This window comes from Cryptococcus neoformans (genome assembly GCF_000091045.1).
Source record: "Cryptococcus neoformans var. neoformans JEC21 chromosome 4 sequence".
Taxonomy (NCBI): Eukaryota; Fungi; Basidiomycota; class Tremellomycetes; order Tremellales; family Cryptococcaceae; genus Cryptococcus; species Cryptococcus deneoformans.
The window spans coordinates 940001-955000 of record NC_006686.1 but is presented as its reverse complement, the minus strand read 5'-3'; the positions used below and the strand labels follow the sequence as shown (position 1 = coordinate 955000).

The following is a 15000-nucleotide window of genomic DNA, read 5'->3' as shown; positions in this document are numbered from 1 at the left end:
TCATTACAATAATGTGCAAGCGTAGTAGACCAGTTATGACACCACTCGTTAGGGGTTGCGGTAATGAGTATATATGCTTGTTACATTGCAGCTTTGGTTGTTGCAGATTACTGAGCGCCGGTGCAGCAACTGCTCGTACTATCTGTTGTGATGATGTGTCTATGAATGCATAAAGAAAAGAAAAAGAAACTATTATGTGAATATATAGAATGTGAAAGAAGATGTAAAAATCAGCCACGCAACTGCCACGCCACAAATGGTCTCTCTCGGAATCCTCCTCCGTGTCCCAGACTCCAATTTTCTCGCTCATCCAACACTATCGACGTAAAAGAATGAAGAACGAAGAACGAACGAAGAGAAGAATGGAATAAAAAACTCGCCCTTCGAAGTTCTCTTCTGCTGCATTATTTATATGCTTAAACGCCATTAATCATATATTAGCGCAAACGCCAGAAGAGTACGAGTTACTACTCGTAGTCTTGCCTTACACTGTGTGCGCGCTTGCATATTCAATTTTCGGATATCCCCACTTATCCAGCATAACGGAAAAAAAGCCGAAATGGGCCCGTTATGCTGGGAAAACGAGGCACCTGTTATGCATTGAAATCTTACATAACGATGGATATCGGGTTTTTTGGTGAGACCTCGTGATCTGCAGCATATCAATGGATTCGATATGCCCCGATGACCTGTAAGTAGCATATCGAGAATCTGAAATGCGGGATATCAATGCATATTAGAAATCTATATGCAGCATATTAAAATTTACATAATATGCTCCGTTATGTAGCATAAGGACAGCTTCGAAATCTTTTAATCTCGCCAGCTTGCAAAGATCACCTTGTGCATCCATGATGAATATTTGGTGTTTTGAGCATTATAATGAGTCAGTTTGGGCTTCCTTGGTACCACAGCAGTAGAATGCGACGAGATAAGACACTTAACTCCTACGTAGTATGTAGTAAAAGCTACCAGGAGGCATTATTGATCGATATTAGGATTATCATGGCCAGAAGAATATAGTATAGTACAGAACTATCATACATTAAAACGGCCTTAAATCTCATCACTCTCACTTTCTTGAAGATGAGACGTGTTTTACATCGACGATGGTATCGTCATTCATTCACATCGGTAGTTGTCACCACCACCATAATTGAAGGGCACCGTCCATAGCGAGCTATAGGCTACATCCAGTACTACATAATAGCTACACCGCGTAGTATTCATACCCCGGTACCCACCACTAATATATGCCAGCCTACTACTACGCGCGCTACGTTCATCTCCCTATTACCGCATACCTACATAATTATACTACCAGCTACGCACCCTTTCTTCCGCCCCATCAACACCATCCCTACATGAAGGTATAATCCCGATAGTCAAGGGAGTCCTCTTGGCTGGTAGTTCACCCTTGCATGCCGGCAGGCGCAGACAAAATAGCAACAACATTTCATGATAAGATAACGAAGAACATAAATAATTAATTAATCTGAAATAATGTGATGATATGATAATCCCATGCACGTATGTACTGTAGCCAACCACCCATAAAACGTATATACTTCTGTCGTACAATCTCTTACGAGCTCTTCCACATTGCTTGCATCTTCTTCATCTGGTATTTATTCATGTCAGCCAGTCACAATTCAGCAGCCAGGTGGCACCACTACTACTACCTTAATACACAATACAAGTGTAAGGATACGGGAGGTCCGTCGAGGTAATGGGTGCGTTGATCAAGCGCTCGGCAAGAAGAAGAGGGATGTTGATCAAGCGATGAGGAAAGAAAAGAAAAATCAAGCAAGCTACTTACGTGTTTTCCAGTGAAGAGTTGGGATGGTGCGCCGTGGAACCTGTGGACATGGAAGGTGGAGGCTTGTTTGATTAGGCCTCGGACGAAAGGGTGGAGATCTGTCAGCCACCTGTTTCGAACGCCGAGATTGCCACTGTCGGCATGGCACTCCTGCTCTATAATAGCTCATATAATAGCTCATTGCAAATCTGTCGTTTGGCGAGAGTGCGACAGTAGGAGTCGTATAATTATCCGTGTTTGGCTGTTCCGCCAGCTTCCAAAAGAACCTCAGTCACCTGCTCCTCCGTCTGCCGCCCGAAGACCAAAGAACAGAGAAGAACAACTCAAATCCCAAATCCCGGCTCAAGGTCAGTCGTGAAACGAAGTGTGCGCCTGCGCTTTGCAAACTGACCTCACAGCATTACAGATGTGCCTCATATTATTGCTTCTACTAATTTGTGAAATTCATCAGTAAAATAATGCACACCATCATCCATTGGAATTGAGCTTCATCTGTCAGAACTCGGCGACCCTCTAAGGTATATATGAAAGCAGCGCAACGCAGTTTACAGCCCCAACTTCCAAACGCAACCCATAACTACTTCACTATTCCTCTTAACCATTTACTATTTTCTATCACATTGTCTCAAGGCTTCAAGGCTTAAGGCTTCAAGGCTTCCCATAATAACAAGCTGTAAGATATTTTGTATGGTCAATAATATTGTGGTAAGCATTTAGAGCGGCGACTAAAATACAAGATCTTAAAAGGAGCATGAGCTGATCGTTTGTAGGCAGTATACAATAAGGGAAGGATTATTGTTGTAAGTCCAACATTTCTTTTGCAGCTACCCGTCTCCCCCTTGTGGTGCTAACACCCTAATACACAGGGCTGATATATGTCTAGAGAAGGGCAGAAATGGGCATGTTTTAGTAAGCTTTTGGTTTCTTTCCGGTATTCTATCCCATCAACAACAGCCAGTCTCATGCTGACATGTGGCACACAGTGAAGGTCAATGGCTGGCGTGTCTACCAATCGTCACGTACATATTTCGTGAGCCGCCTCCAATGACAAATGTCTGTCTCGAAGTTCAACTGATTGATTCTTAGTCTCAGCAGCTCAAGCTAGGAACATATGGTTGGTTTACTGTCGATGATTCATATGCGATAGGTGAGTACTTACCGTTGAGGTACGTTATACACTACGACCGTAGAACAACGAAGGTAGTCGGCACATGGTAGGTAGATCAGGAGGAGTAGGGTTAGGCGATAGTAGTATTGTTATGCATTCATGGATATCACCAAGCATTGAGAACATACAGTTGAGCAAGGGAATGAGTGGCAATGGTATATAGCAGCGCAAAAGCAGTTTTGAAAGCGATTCGTTATGTGCATAACGGACATTCGACACGCTGCATAACTGCCATTTAGTTGAATATGCAGCCAATATGCAAGTATAATGGTTGCATATCGAGTCGTCCGATGTGTAGCTTAAAAGAGAGCATATAAGCATATCCGATATGCAGGCATAACGGGTGGATAGCGAGCATTACGATATTCTGCGAATCGTATGATATCGGACAGTTAGGATATGCAGCAGAACCAAACATAACAGGTACATTTTGAGATGCGTGCATAAATGAACTGTCCCCGATATGAGGCCGATATGTTGCCACGCGGGGCATGTCGGAAGCTGTAGATTTTATTATGCTTGAATATCAGGTGCGTCAAAATTGTTTCCGTTATGCCATCGTTACGTGGCATATCGTTGCATATCGGGCGATTCCGATATGCGCTCGCGCACACAGTGTTAGCGCGCTGGCGCTTAACAACACCGAATCTTCGCTCGCCAGTCATGCATCGCGCATGCGTCTTACCGGCAACGAAGGTGTGCGACATCGGGCATGCTCGGGATTCTGGGGGACTGCTGTAATCGGCAAGATATACCCCACCCTAACTGCTATCCCACTACAGAGATACTTAGTCGTCAGCAGTAGATGCCGGCTTCGAGGTCTTATCAAATGGTGCCGTCGTCCAACGGTTGTGAAAGCACGTACGCCGGTAACGCCTGCGGCGGCGGCAAAACTAAATGAGTACATTTAAGTATCACATATAAGATATGCATAGATGCAAATGTATTAACCTAACAACTACATAACGCCTCCACGCAAGAGTTATTATTCTAGTCCCATCAACAACATTTCTCTGGTTGAACATCTCCCAAATTCAAGGCCAACTGACTACTGCCTTATTATTACGAGGAAACCGCCAGTATGTATGGGCGGCTCGGTGTCTCCATTCTTCTGATGGCAGCTGCATCAAATGTACTAGCCAAAATTCAAGAAGACGACGGTTATAGCGAACAGCTCGACCCCTGGAACGACGAATATGCGAACACTCCAGACTTGAGCTTCAGTGGAGTAGCAAGTTTTGCCCATCTCCCACATAAAAGGTGCTTGGACGTCAAGGATGCAGCATTTGATATTGCTCTATTGGGTGTGCCTTTTGACTCTGCTGTTTCATTTCGGCCTGGTACGTGAACCGGTCTTTGTACTTGGGACTCACTATTGACGTTGATATGTCACAGGCGCGAGGTTTGGACCATACGCTTTGAGAAGTGGTGAGTACCGTGGACATAGGCTTGTTTAAATGTATGCTGATACTGTATCCGTTGTGCTTTCCAGGCTCACGAAGGCAGCGGCCTGACCGTGGCTACAACAGCAGGTTAGAAGTCAACCCATATTCAGGAGATCTCTCCATAGTGAGTTCCACGATATTTGGACGATTGTTGAGCGCTAAACCGCACTTCATCTCTCGTAGCTTGATTGTGGTGACGTTCCTGTGACACCTTTCGATCCTGCAACTGCGGTAAAGCAAATCAACTCAGCATATCGATCCTTACTCCATCATCCTGTTGTATCACCAGAAAAGATGCAAAACCTAAACATGCAGCGAGGTCTCGATGGAAAGATACACCCCCGGATCATCACTCTGGGCGGCGATCATACCATTGTGGGTAATAGAAAAGCACGGACTTGCTGTATTGCTGATGTAGACCAAAGGTTCTTCCTATCCTCGATGCCGTTCATGAAGTCTACGGGCCAGTCTCTGTCATTCATTTTGATGCTCATATCGACACATGGAACCCACACAGATATGTTGGCAGTGTCTCGGTCCAGGCTAGCCTTAACCATGGGACTTTCTTTTGGCATGCGTACGAGAAAGGTTTCATAAAGCCCAATTCATCCATCCATGCTGGTATAAGGACCCGCTTTGGGGTAAGTGATTAACACTAGAAATTTTAGGATGTTGACGGTTACCATTAGGGCCCCCAAGATTTGGAAGATGATGTGACTGCAGGATTTGATCTTATCCATACTTTCGATTTGGATGACTTTGGGATTGACTGGATCTCAGAGAAGATTAAAAACAGAATCGGTGATGGGCCGGTCGTGATTAGCCTTGACGTCGATGTCATGGATCCTGCCTTTGTACCTGCTAGTAAGCATCTGAGGCATCTTGGACAACTGCAGTGTTGATATGACATAGCTGGTACCCCGGAGTCCGGTGGATGGACTTCTCGAGAGCTTCGTAGGATCCTTCACTCACTTATTGGGCTCAATATCGTAGCCTTGGACATTGTGGAACTTTCGCCTGCTTATGATACCAATGGTGGGTGGACTGGCTTTCTACAATTCTAACATTCGCTTAATCCTATTATTATGCTAGCCGAGATATCGGCCATTGCCGCAGCGGACATGGTGTACGACTTTTTGTCTATCCTCGCTCTCGGTGTAGAGCATCGCAACGACGGCGTCAGTGGGACAAAGACATTGAAGGATGAGCTTTGATGATAAGGACAGAGCTGGCTGTAGCAGATGGACCCATCATAGATGAAAGAATAATGGATTATTTCATCTATCATCAGCACCGAATACACAACAATTTCATATGAATTATTGCTGTTTGCTTGCACTATTACAGTTTACAGTAGGACCCACACGTTGACCGTTAAATAATATACCTCCAACTGCGCTTGACGGCTAAGGTAGTCAGCGCAGTCAATATGACCATCCAACACCGTACACTGTACTACGGCCCATAAGGAATTTAGCCGTTCGTTATTGGCAGGAAGCTTCTCATTGCTCTTGTGTATGTTATACGTCGTCGTCGTGCTGTTTCTTCTTGCATGAGTCATGAGTGTATGTCTTCTTGTTTTTGTGGGTAGTTACATTATTTAGACGCAAGTTCAAACGGTGAAAAGGGCCGAGTTTTATACGTAATTTTAAAAACGCATAAATTCAATTCAAAGGGTCAGGGGGCTATTTGTACTACGGAAGCTACGCAGAAGTTGGCCGGTGGGAATGAGGGGAGGACGGCGGCAGACGGTTTTGGTCTCATACATATGTGGTCACTATATAATTAATTACGAAAAAGATAAAGCGAGAAAAATAAATAGGAAATTTAAAATGAATTAATTACGAAGGAGGAAAAATAAATCTGGCATCTGACCTTGTTGTTGATGCCGAGGAGGTTATTAATAGACACACAACCGGGGGTCGCGTTCGTTGTGAAATCATCTTTCATTCAGGTTGTCACCTGTTTATTAGCACCCGCAGTTGGTGCAGTGGGCGGGGATCCGCATAGTAAAAACTCCGCAATTCGGGGTTGACGGCTGTCGCTGGCGGTTCATGGTGGATTACGGGATCTGGTAAAGAAGGTCTAACCCTTGAACCGCCTCGCGAGTTAAAAAAATAACAATCGCATGCAGTAAGCAGTCAGGGTAACTTCTGGAGGGCGATGAAGGTGTGACGCATATTTGACGATATTGCTTAGGCTTGAGCGAGTATCTCTAGGATCTTCTTAGACGATGGAAACGGGAGATGAGTAACGAGCAAGGCATGCAGAACACAATGCAGGCGAGCCAAACCACGCAAACAGCGCGGGAAAGCAGCACAGGGAAGCTTGCAAGGGAAAGCAGCAGGTGAACTTAATAGTGGGTGGCACAACACAGCACAGAAATAACCAACCGCAAACAAGGCAGAAAATAGAAAATAGAAAATAGAAGTAGCGCAGAATAACCGAGACATCGCCCTCATAAAAATAAAGACCCAAAGCTCGGTTGCTGATTCTCATCTCTCTCATCTCCATTCTTTCTCATTTTATTACCTTTTCCATTCTTTACCTCAAAGGACAATAATAAACTTTTCGCCTTTTAATCACACAGGCGAAATGATCCCTTCCACCGCTGCCGCCGCCCTCCTCACCCTCACAGCTGGTGTCGCCCTCGCCCATCCCGGATGTGGTGGCCAGGAGATTGGTCGGCGAAACGTTGGCGGTCCCATGGTGTACCGCCGAGATGTTACCGATGAAGCTAGTGCTGCTGCCAGTACAGGTAGGTTAATACAATTGTATTTTAGGACAAGGGCTGACCATCATGATTCACGTAGACGTTAATACCGAATGTACAGCCTATGGTTATGCCCCTGTGACCGAGATTGCATCCTCTTTCCCCACTATCTGGGAGACCGCTTCCATCCTCTCAAATGACACAGAAGGCCAACAACTTTTTGCGACCATCAACTCCACTCTTAACACCAAGCTTCCAAATGATGTTCCCCACGGGACCCCCACAGGTGATTGGACCGGTGTCAACTACAATAGCAGTGACCCAGACTGTTGGTGGACCCATAACAAGTGTACCACCCCCGCCAGTGATACTGGTTTGGAAGCCGATATCACCATCGTACCCGAGCCAATGACTTGGGGTTTGGGTTTCGACGATGGACCTAACTGTAGTCACAACGCTTTGTATAATCTTCTTTCGGAGAACAACCAGAAGGCTACCATGTACGTGGTCGTCCCTCTTTATCCATGTCCAAACTTATGTGTGTGAATAGGTTTTTCATTGGATCCAATGTCATGGACTGGCCTCTCCAGGCTATGAGGGCTCACGACGAAGGCCATCAAATATGTGTTCACACCTGGTCTCATCAGTACATGACCGCTCTCAGTAACGAGGTTGTCTTTGCCGAGTTGTACTACACCCAGAAAGCCATCAAGGCTGTCCTTGGAGTTACTCCCCAGTGCTGGTATGTTGGCATTTTGGTGGAATTGTGTGAGGCTATAGCTAATGATGACACAGGCGACCTCCGTACGGCGATGTCGACAACAGAGTTCGTATGATTGCCCAGGCACTCAACCTGACCACCATCATCTGGTCAGACGACACCGATGACTGGGCGGCTGGAACCGATGGCGTCACTGAGCAAGATGTGACGGATAACTACCAAGCAGTCATCGACAAGGCTGGTAACGGTACTTACACTACTCACGGTCCCGTTGTCCTTAATCACGAGCTCAGTAAGTCTCTCCCAACGACTAGACGGATGTCTGCTCACGATGCCTCTTGCAGCCAACTACACCATGTCTGTTTTCATGACTATGTTCCCCAAGATCAAATCGGCTTTCAGCTACATCGTCCCTATGTGCACTGCATACAACATCACCCAACCATATCTCGAGAGTAATGTCACTTGTCCCAACTTTGAGACTTACATCTCTGGTGTCACGAACATCAGCAGCTCTACCACTCAGAAAGATGGAAGCAGCTCAACGAACACTTCTTCTTCTGGCTCCGGTAGCGCCGCTGGCAGTGCCAGTGCCACTAGCAGCAGCGACGACTCAAGCAGCTCTGGTAGCACAAGCGCCTCTAGTAGCTCAAGCAACGCTAGCAGTGGCGCTTTGGGCATGTTCGACGGTTTGTCAGGGGTGGGTCTTGTTTTGAGCGGTGTGTTTGCTGGCGTGATGTTACTGTAATGTGATGTGCTTTGACGAAGGGGAACGGAGAATGAGATGGACAGTATATCAAACGTCACATGACGTACTATGTATCGAACGGACAATATTACAATATTACTCTCAATGCATCATGCAACATAATAGCTTTGCCATAATCCTGAAGTCTACTGGGTCGGAGGAGCCACCCGTCAATCTATGTTAAGAGCATTTAATGATTATTATCAGTTCTACGCGCACGTAGTAGTAAGTGTAGAAGAAACGAAGGTCGAGTTCTTTATCTAACAAATGAAAAGGAATGTTGATATGACACTGCCTCTTATCGGAGATCCAGCGATATCTACAAAGAATGCTATCATATATAAGTAAAGCCTGTGATAACTGACGCTCATTCAATAATGATAAGATTGCGCAATTTGGCTCCCGTTTCAGTGCTGTGAACTTTGACTTCTGGTTTTGCATGGTTTAGATATATACCAGATCTTGGGGAGCTGCTACTGCTGCTGAGCCTATTAGAGAGGAAACTTGTGTATCCATAACCATAAGGCATAAAATTTGGTTCCTGCAACAATATGTCAGTGCAACAAACAGTGCAACAAACAACAAAGTGGTGGATCTCCTTGAAATCGATACTTTTGTCTGTAGCAATCAGGCACGGGATTACGAATGGGGTTCGGGATGCCGGGCCGGCGGCTCTGACTGGTGGTAACTGGAGGGCGACGATTCGCCAGAAATATATACATATTAGCATTCCTGCCAATATTTTCTACTCTATTTCCTCCGCCGCTTCCCCCCACACGATGCTCGCCCGTGTCCTTACCCGTGCTCGCCCACAGCGAAATCTTCTTACCCAACGCTTTTCCACAGCTTCTGCGCCCCGCACGAAATACACCTACAGAACAACAGCCCTCCTAGCTGGTATCGCATCCGCAGTACGTGTGCATCTCCATCACACACAGCGTGCTGGCTGACCTCTTTCTTCGCTCTTAAGGGTATCGCGGTGGCTTATCAGTCTTGGAACCCCGTCAGAGCAGACGAGCTCTCAAATGCTCAAGCCCCCGGCGTGTCGACTGTCCAGCCCAGTGGGCAGAAACTGGTCAGCTTTGAGGAAGTGCAGAAACATAACAAACGGGAGGATTGCTGGGTGATAATAGATGTAAGAGAGCAACCGATCTCAAAACATTTTGCGGAGTGAGCTAATAAACCTCTACTTTAGGGAAAGATTTATGATGTGACAGATTTCTTGGAAAATCATCCGGGGGGGGCTGAAATCATCATTGCCAACGCTGGGAAGGATGCTACGTGAGTAAATACACAGTGCATCGTTTCTGAATCTCACGCAAAAACCCAAAAAGGAAAATATTCAAGCCCCTTCATCCCCCTGACGCTCTAGACATGCTCGATCCCTCTCAACATATTGGCCCAGTGGACCCGGCAACGATGCCGGAACCGGAGGAAGAAGAGCCAACAGAGGAGGACTTGCGCATGGAAGAAGCCAGGAAATCCATGCCGGGGGTCGATGGAATGTTACTGGTACAGGACTTTGAAGACTGGGCCGAAAAAGTGATGAGTGGTACAGCTTGGAACTATTACAAAAGTGCAGCAGATAGGGAGAAAAGTGAGTGGCCGGGGCAGTGAATGAAGCTCTCAGAAATACTAATATTTATCACAGCCGCCGCTGAGAATGAAAAGGCCTTCGACCGGTACTTCTTCCGCCCCAGAATACTTCGAGACGCAACTACTGGTAGTACTGAGACGGAATTCATGGGTATGAAGACGACTATGCCTGTTTTCATTTCCCCTGCCGCCATGGCAAAGCTGGGAAATCCTTTAGGAGAAGTCAATTTGACTAGGGGCGCTGGAGCATGTGGAATAGTCCAAGGAGTAAATGCTTTTTATCACAACCGTCTTTTCTAATAGCTGACAAATTTGATTATGGACAGATCTCCATCAACGCTTCCTGCTCTCTCGACGAGATCATGACTGCCAGAAAAGAAGGACAACCTGTGATGTTCCAGATCTATCTCAATAAAGATCGGGCAGCTTCCATTGCCCTCCTCAAAAGGGTTACTGCACTTGGAGCCAACGCAATTATCTTCACAGTTGATACAGCTTGGCGTAGTAAACGAACGATGGATGTCCGAGCCAAAGCACATGTAGCTCCGCCGCCTAGCAGCAGTGGTCAACAAAAGAGTGCTTCACCTTTAGGTGTCAGTCAAGCAATCTCAGGCTACCAAGATACGAATCTGACGTGGAAAGACATTGACTTTATACGAGTATGTCAACATGCGTGAGATTATACCAAACACTTACTTATATCGCTGCAGGAACATACAAACTTACCTATTATCGTAAAGGGTGTTCAGTGTGTGGAGGATGTGGATCTATGTGCTAAAGCCGGCGTGCAAGGCGTGATCCTCGTAAGTTGATTTCTTGAATTATTCTAAATAAGCCCGGCTCTTTGGCTGACAGCTGGCACAGTCTAATCACGGAGGAAGGCAATGTGATTAGTAAGCATATATTTGCCACTCAGCCCTTCAACATATCTGACAGACCATTTAGTGCCCCTGCACCTATAGATCTTCTCTATGAGTTACGCTGTAAGCGACCGGACCTCTTTGACAAAATCGAAGTTATGATGGATGGCGGTGTTCGATCGGGTGCAGACGTGGTGAAAGCGATTGCTCTTGGTGCCAAGGCTGTTGGGATTGGGAGAAGCTTTTTATATGCTAACGGCACACATGGTGAAGAGGGTGTCGTCAGGCTTTGCCAGAGTGAGTCATGTTTACCAATCAAAGGTGCACTGCATCCATGGCTGACATGTTGTAGTCCTTGCGGAAGAGATCACAAATACAATGAGGAACATCGGTGCGCCACGCCTGGAGGATCTCAAGCCAGAGATGGTGGGCCCGGCAGGACCGTGGGTGGGGAACAATGCCCCTCCTTATGTTAAAACTCAATAAATAGGTACCCAGGTCATACGAGCAGTCAATCCAGTAGCGATACCTGTCATGCATTTCAGTGGGGATATAAAAAGATATTTTGCTGGGGTGAAGCTTTGAAAAGCTTCATTTCCCGCTTCCGCCTTTATTTTGATTACGAGGTTCTTCAGGCCCCATCTGTGCGGCAAAGAAAAGCGCGATGCCTACAATGTACATCCAGTATTTCTGAAGAAATGATTTTTCGGGGGGAGGCGTGACAGGAGCGCCTGTATCATTATCGATCATCATGGAAGTGCCCATCGGAGGTCTAAAGGGAAGTCAGCCGATGCATGTTAGCCTGACTATTGCTTTCGCGAGGTGAATCGAGGAAGCACCAACGGTCTTGTTTTCTGTGAGTCCATGATCGTTAATTGGAAAATAGAGATGTCTTGTGGCAGGGACACAGTGGATAATGAATCATCATAAGATCGAGAAGTCAAAGGGTGCACCGAAAGGGAAACTAATTGAGTACCCTCCATGTGCAACTTGACCAACAGAGGGCCTGCCAAGTAGCTCTACATATGTATGTGTTTTATGAGTATTCAATAGTGAATCGATGTACGGGCTTTAGTAGACACTTACAGCACGGGTACTGGCAATCAACCAGTCTTTATCGTCATCACTATCGCCTTCTTTCACCTGTAACCCCACTTGATACCACCCTGCACTATCAGCCGTCTCTTGCGGCTCTACCTGTGCGGTCGTACTCAGTGGAATAATCTGAGGGTTGATTGGTGAACCGTCTTCTGCTGATGACAGAACGAGATGGCCCAACGGACTGAAAGATGGCGGCGATCCTGCGCTAGCTTGAACAGGCACGAATCGGTGGTGAAGCTTGTATTGCAACGTGTTTGCGAATACTAACGGAGCGACAAGGACGAAGAAGAGCACAGAGAAGAAGGACATTATGATGGCAAGGTTGCAGAACTCAGACCACTTTGGGGCACGGGGCTTGGGGCTTGAGGCTTAGTGAAAGATAACTACGAGCTGTAGATGCTAGACCACCATAGGGCACGCTGAAAACAGAACAATACCAGTACTAGAATCAGCAGAGTTATGAGAGAATATGGATGAGAAAAACAAACTCACCAAGAAAGAATAGTCTTTGGTATATCGATTACTGGAAAGGAATTGAATGACTGAACTTGTACACTATCGTTGCCCGTCCGTCGCCCGTCGGTGTCAAGGGGTATACATATCTAAGGACCTTGCATAATACAGTAATTATGCTTATGTAATATGTAACATCGGTCCTTTTTTGTTAATTATCAAAGCAGGAGAATGAGGTGCATCGATCGGCGAGTCCGTGATTCTTATTCATGCCGGATCAGTTCGTGACTCACGCCCCGCTTTTCATTCCCAACCTGCTTCGTTATAGTCCACGCAATATCATTTCCTCACCTTGGACTATCTTCGCATAATCATAGGCTAGGCTACCGAGATTCCAACGCCTTGCAAATGAAAGCACATAAGTGCATCACCGTTGCGCAACAAGAAGGGACATATCGACTTTGCATTCTTGTTATAAATCCGGCGGCTAGCTGTAAGCACATTGTGAATCATCCAGGACAGGCTTATCGTTATCACCCCTTCATCTTCAATTAATTTTACCGCTCTCACCCATGAAAATCCGGAAGTGGTTTCTTCGATTCCGATACGCTTGCCGCATCTGGATTCGCGATTCTCAACGTTTCTTCTCTTTTGACCATTTCCCACATTGTTTTTGTTTTTACCTGCCCTACGGGTGTTTCTCTCTGCTTTGGGATAATAGCAGTATCATGGGGTGCAATTGGTCCCTTGAACGTAGGCGAAGTGCTAGTAGGACGCATGCTCTGTGAAACATACTCGCTTTCGGAGGTGACAAACGGGTTGCAAATACCTGAGGGATCGGCATCATCAGACGACATAGTACTCTTACTGATAGGCCCGGAATGCACTTTCATGCCGCCAGATGAGCTTCCAGGTGCAGGGGAATAAAAGCTCCTAGGTGCGAGAAGCCCCATAGGAGTGTTGTCTCCTCTTTTGTTGATAGAATTGACGACTTCTCGCACAGGCCGTCGTCTCGCCTTACCTGCAGATGTGGCGCAGAAATCAAATGATGATTCAGCGCTGAGCGGTGTTACATGTTCATGAGGAGGCTTCGTTTCACCCGGTGAATGGGAAAAGATAGACGGGTCCGTCTGGGGTGTGCCAGAGGCAGCTTCTTCCAGACTTGAATTCTTGTCAGAACCATGGGAAAGTGAGTCTGACAACCCGCTTTCTGTTTCTGCAACTGATTCAGTGTCCAATAACCCAGCTGTTTTGAGAATGGCGGACGAATCCGTAAAAGCGCCTGGATCTACAATCGCCTTCAACGACAAATCCAAAACTCTGGGCTCGAAAGCAAGGCTGTCCATCAAAATCGTCGCCTCCCACCCTTCACGCGACGGTTCTTGCTTACAGGTGAAGCCATCTATTTCCCCATGATCCTCTTTTGGCGTGCACATGTTCTCATTGGATTCCCTTCGCTGTAGGTGGGTTGTCAAACCTGCTGCTTTCGGCTCGGGAGACCCGCCAGAATCGTCCTCATCAATGATCCTAAACGTCTCAATGTTGTCTTGTGTTTCTTCTTTCTGGACAATGATCATGTCCCTCATCGACCTGAAAGATTTAAGGCTGGAAATACTAGGGCCATAAGAGTCATTTGGTAGAAGCCCTTGAGAAACGTTGTCCCTCCAGCTTACTGGCGGATGTTGTCTATTTTCATGCGCAACCAAGGACGGGGTTGCAATCCCTACTGAACAAAGCTGAACTTGAGAGAGAACAGGCCAGAGAGTTGGTTGTGGCGCAGGATCACGGATTTCTAGCTGATTCATAGATAAGCGCCCACTGGCTTGACTCGGCCGGCGGCCCAAGAGAACGGATGCACTTGCTTCGGCCATACGCTTAAAGATCGAGCCTTTGCGGTGAAGAGGGTTCTGAATCGTTGGAGATGGCTGATTTTCGATAGCAACATGGACGTCCTGACCGCTCTCGTCCATGTCATCAGAGTGGCGAGAGGTGAGGGATTCATGGATGTGTGCAGAATGGGGATTCGATCTTAACGAACCATATCCAGGTATGGGAAAGGCATTGGTGACTCCTGGAAATTCAAGGGGTTCGGAAGGCCGGAAGTTTGGGAGTCGGTACTGTAAAGACTCATAGGGCGAGCAATATGAGCCATATTTGTTGGCTTTGGTTATTGAGATTTGAGGCATCGGCACAGCCTCTGTCTGAGAGGGGAGTTGTGATGGAGCACCGACTTCCTTCTCTTCAGCACCATTATTACTGTTTGCTGAATACCATTTTCCAGCATGGCTTCTCAAGACACCGCATTCCTTCGTGCCAGGAAGTTCTTCGAAATGCACCGGGTCTCGACGATGGTGTTCAGATCTCGTTGAATCCTCG

At 46.5% G+C, this 15000-nt stretch overlaps 6 protein-coding genes across 6 annotated transcripts in view; 4 read left to right on the top strand and 2 right to left on the bottom strand.

Moving 5' to 3' along the window:
- The window catches only part of CND03510 (calcium-transporting ATPase, putative), a 5036-nt gene extending 5025 nt beyond the window's left edge, over window positions 1–11 (top strand). Inside the window, exon 9 of the mRNA XM_024657033.1 lies at window positions 1–11. This exon is cut by the window's left edge and continues 520 nt beyond it. The gene's annotated coding sequence lies outside the window, so the exon portion shown is untranslated.
- A 3929-nt stretch (window positions 12–3940) lies between these two features.
- CND03500 (arginase, putative) lies at window positions 3941–5769 on the top strand. Its single transcript, XM_570161.2, has 8 exons — window positions 3941–4327; window positions 4383–4415; window positions 4480–4556; window positions 4616–4807; window positions 4858–5073; window positions 5122–5296; window positions 5345–5467; window positions 5525–5769. The coding sequence occupies exons 1-8, from the start codon at window positions 4069–4071 to the stop codon at window positions 5644–5646; spliced, it is 1197 nt and encodes a 398-aa protein (XP_570161.1). The 5' UTR covers window positions 3941–4068; the 3' UTR covers window positions 5647–5769.
- A 1173-nt stretch (window positions 5770–6942) lies between these two features.
- Window positions 6943–8746, top strand: CND03490 (chitin deacetylase-like mannoprotein MP98). The gene is made up of 5 exons (XM_570561.1): window positions 6943–7190; window positions 7246–7645; window positions 7696–7887; window positions 7941–8158; window positions 8211–8746. The coding sequence occupies exons 1-5, from the start codon at window positions 7028–7030 to the stop codon at window positions 8612–8614; spliced, it is 1377 nt and encodes a 458-aa protein (XP_570561.1). The 5' UTR covers window positions 6943–7027; the 3' UTR covers window positions 8615–8746.
- Window positions 8747–9357: 611 nt separating this feature from the next.
- Window positions 9358–11611, top strand: CND03480 (conserved hypothetical protein). The gene is made up of 10 exons (XM_570562.2): window positions 9358–9525; window positions 9585–9749; window positions 9810–9895; window positions 9949–10211; window positions 10266–10477; window positions 10537–10869; window positions 10921–11013; window positions 11075–11103; window positions 11156–11367; window positions 11423–11611. The coding sequence occupies exons 1-10, from the start codon at window positions 9394–9396 to the stop codon at window positions 11554–11556; spliced, it is 1659 nt and encodes a 552-aa protein (XP_570562.1). The 5' UTR covers window positions 9358–9393; the 3' UTR covers window positions 11557–11611.
- CND03475 (hypothetical protein) lies at window positions 11566–12711 on the bottom strand. Its single transcript, XM_024658487.1, has 4 exons — window positions 12664–12711; window positions 12157–12590; window positions 11914–12089; window positions 11566–11842 (listed from the first exon to the last, which is right to left on the bottom strand). Exons 2-4 carry the CDS (start codon window positions 12478–12480, stop codon window positions 11662–11664), a joined length of 681 nt encoding a protein of 226 aa, XP_024514341.1. The 5' UTR covers window positions 12481–12590; window positions 12664–12711; the 3' UTR covers window positions 11566–11661.
- A 175-nt stretch (window positions 12712–12886) lies between these two features.
- Window positions 12887–15000, bottom strand: part of CND03470 (expressed protein) — a 4531-nt gene continuing 2417 nt past the window's right edge. Inside the window, exon 5 of the mRNA XM_024657032.1 lies at window positions 12887–15000. This exon is cut by the window's right edge and continues 649 nt beyond it. Within this exon, the coding sequence (XP_024512641.1) occupies window positions 13191–15000 (1810 nt within the window). The 3' untranslated portion in view covers window positions 12887–13190.